We start from the raw sequence: 3137 nt of genomic DNA, 5'->3' as shown, positions 1-3137 counted from the left end.
GATGGGAATGGAGATTTTGCAGTATCCTTCCCCTGGAGTGGGATGGGAATGGAGATTTTGCAGTATCCTTCCCCTGGAGTGGGGAGGGAAGGGAGATTTTGCAGTATCCTTTCCCTGGAGTGGGGAGGGAAGGGAGATTTTGCAGTATCCTTCCCCTGGAGTGGGGAGGGAAGGGAGATTTTGCAGTATCCTTCCCCTGGAGTGGGATGGGAATGGAGATTTTGCAGTATCCTTCCCCTGGAGTGGGGAGGGAAGGGAGATTTTGCAGTATCCTTCCCCTGGAGTGGGGAGGGAAGGGAGATTTTGCAGTATCCTTTCCCTGGAGTGGGGAGGAAATTGAGATTTTGCAGTATCCTTCCCCTGGAGTGGGATGGGAATGGAGATTTTGCAGTATCCTTCCCCTGGAGTGGGGAGGGAAGGGAGATTTTGCAGTATCCTTTCCCTGGAGTGGGGAGGGAAGGGAGATTTTGCAGTATCCTTCCCCTGGAGTGGGATGGGAATGGAGATTTTGCAGTATCCTTCCCCTGGAGTGGGATGGGAATGGATATTTTGCAGTATCCTTTCCCTGGAGTGGGGAGGGAAGGGAGATTTTGCAGTATCCTTCCCCTGGAGTGGGGAGGGAAGGGAGATTTTGCAGTATCCTTCCCCTGGAGTGGGATGGGAAGGGAGATTTTGCAGTATCCTTCCCCTGTCATGCCCATCAAGCTACGCCCACCATGCTCACCAAGCCATGCCCCAGAATTGGTAGTCCCACCACTGTTTCGAACACCCCCTCCCCAAACAAATGGTTGTTAAGTCAAGGACTAGTGTGTAGAGCAACCAGTGTGTAGAGCAACGGGACGCCTGCTGGCAGAGAAGCAAGGGAAGAGAGAATCCTGGGATAGTAATGGCATGCTGACGGGCCACAGATCATTCTAGAAGGTGGCGTTGGAGCAATCTGTGCTTTCAGACCAACTCGAATCTCTCATTTGACTGGACGGCCTGAAATGCCTGTTCCAGAATTTCTGATTGATGCATCCAAATCTCCTCAGCATGGTCAAGAGCTTGTTCCGGAACTTGACCCCGACGAAGGCATAGAGCAGCGGGTTGAGGCAACAGTGGAAGAAGCCCAAACTGGTGGTGACGGTATCGGCGATATCCAGGTTGTCCTCCCACTGGCAATTCTTCTCCAGGATGTCCAGCTGGAGCAAAGTGGTGATGAACTGCACCAAATGGTAAGGCAACCAGCAGAGGAAGAAGGCCGCCACCACGACCAGGATCACCTTGAGGGCCTTGTGTTTTTGGAAGCCCCTGGAGCGCTGGAGGGTCACGATGATGTGGAAGTAGCAGTAGATCATGGCCATCAGAGGGAGCAAGAAAGCTATCACTTGGTTGATGATGATCAGGGCGATGTTCCACACCTTGGTGCTCTGCGGCGGGAACAAGAGAACGCAGGAAGTGGCTTTCATGCGGCTGTCATACTCGGACCTCAGGTACATGAAGTCGGGCACCGCCAGCAGGAAGCAGACCAGCCAAACCAGCAAGGCGGTGTAGATGATGAGGAAGCGCTTGTTCCTGTTGTACATCCGTATGACGTAGACGATGGAGAGGTACCGCTCGAAACTGATGCATATGAGGAAGAGGATGCTGGCGTAGAAGTTGATCTTCAGGCTGCTGCCGATGACCTTGCAGAGGAAGCCTTTGAAGATCCAACCGTAGACGGCCTGGGCTGCCCAGAAGGGGAGGGTGACCACCAGGAGAATGTCTGCGATGGCCAAGTTGAGGACGAAGATGTCGTTCCCGAATAAGGAGACTCGGTCCAGGAGGAAGACGGCGATGACCATCACGTTGCCTCCGAGACCCAGGAGGAAAATGATGATGTAGAACGGAGGCAGGAACCTCTCTGAAAACTCCCGGTACGGGTTAAAATCGCACGGCTGGGCAAAGCAACAGTCGAAAGAGTAGCTCTCATTGTAGTAATCCACGTACTCTCCACTGTTATTGGAGAACATGCTGGAATTTTCAGCCTGAAAGGAGGAGGAAACATGACAGCGGATTATTTTACTTCATGGTTTAACGTTATCGTTTATTTTAACTATTCTTTGGCAGCTGTCTGAGGCTCAGAACACCTATGAGAAGATTACAGGCTGTGGTGGGTTGCAAATATTTCTACTACTGGTTCGGGAGCGCTCCTGCAAGTGCAGAAGCATCCGGGTGGGTGGGCGGTGGCCTCCCACCGCTGCTACTACTGGTTCAGCTGAACTGAAACAAACCAGGAGCAACCTACCACTGGATACAGGCAGGCCGTGATTTACAACCACGGTGGGGCCTAAAATTTAGGAGAAGGTGAAGTGGTTGAATTTCAACTAGAGTAGTGAATGTCCAATTTGGCTTCTTTAAAATGTGAGGACTTCAAGTCCCAGAATTCCCCCAGCCAGCAACGGTGGACTTCAACTCCATTAATATTGTAGAGTTTCTATACTACTGGTATAACTACGTCCATTAGTATAATGGTTTAATGTAATCTGAATCTTAAGCTACACCAATCTTTTTTTCAAATATAGCTCCTTTAAGATATGTGGAGTTCAATTCCCTAGCTAGCATTTGTGGAGTTTAACTCCATTAGTATAATGGATTTAATACAATAATACAATAGCAGAATTGGAAGGGACCTTGGAGGTCTTCTAGTTCAACCTCCTGCCTAGGCAGGAAACCTTATACCGTTCCAGACAAATGGCTATCCAACATCTTCTTAAAGACTTCCAGTGTTGGGGCATTCACAACTTCTGGAGGCAACTTCTGTTCCACTGTTCATTGTTCTCACTGTCAGGAAATTTATATTCTTAGCATAACTACATCCGTTAGTACAATGGATTGGTATAAATATTCTTAATCTGTTAGCCTAAGAATCTTAATCTATACCTGTGTTTCTCAAATTTGGAGACTTTAATGTTGTGGCCCAGCAGGAGCCGTTGGAGCTGCCACCAGACTCCAACAGCGAGGAGCCCTATGAGTCGGCTCTGGAGGATGTGGAGGACCCTGGACAGGGTTCCGACTCCGAGCATGGCACAGAGAGGCTGGTTGGCCATCAGGAGGTGCCTGAGCCTTGGACCAGTGGGGAGGAGGCAAGGGAGTGTGTTCCTGATGTCAACAGTGAG

At 50.1% G+C, this 3137-nt stretch overlaps 1 protein-coding gene across 1 annotated transcript in view; it reads right to left on the bottom strand.

Annotated features, from left to right (window-relative positions):
* Positions 1 to 641: 641 nt before the first annotated feature.
* The window catches only part of CXCR3 (C-X-C motif chemokine receptor 3), a 13756-nt gene continuing 11260 nt past the window's right edge, over positions 642 to 3137 (bottom strand). The window contains exon 2 of the mRNA XM_087727086.1: positions 642 to 2006. Within this exon, the coding sequence (XP_087583212.1) occupies positions 915 to 2006 (1092 nt within the window). The 3' untranslated portion in view covers positions 642 to 914. The remainder of the gene's footprint in view (positions 2007 to 3137) is intronic.

The sequence above is a fragment of the Thamnophis sirtalis genome, unplaced genomic scaffold, assembly GCF_051295495.1.
Source record: "Thamnophis sirtalis isolate CommonGarterSnake01/CBP01778 unplaced genomic scaffold, rThaSir2_p1.2 scaffold_13, whole genome shotgun sequence".
In the NCBI taxonomy this organism is placed as follows: Eukaryota; Metazoa; Chordata; class Lepidosauria; order Squamata; family Natricidae; genus Thamnophis; species Thamnophis sirtalis.
The sequence above is the reverse complement of the archived record's forward strand: the minus strand, read 5'-3'. Positions and strand labels throughout refer to the sequence as shown.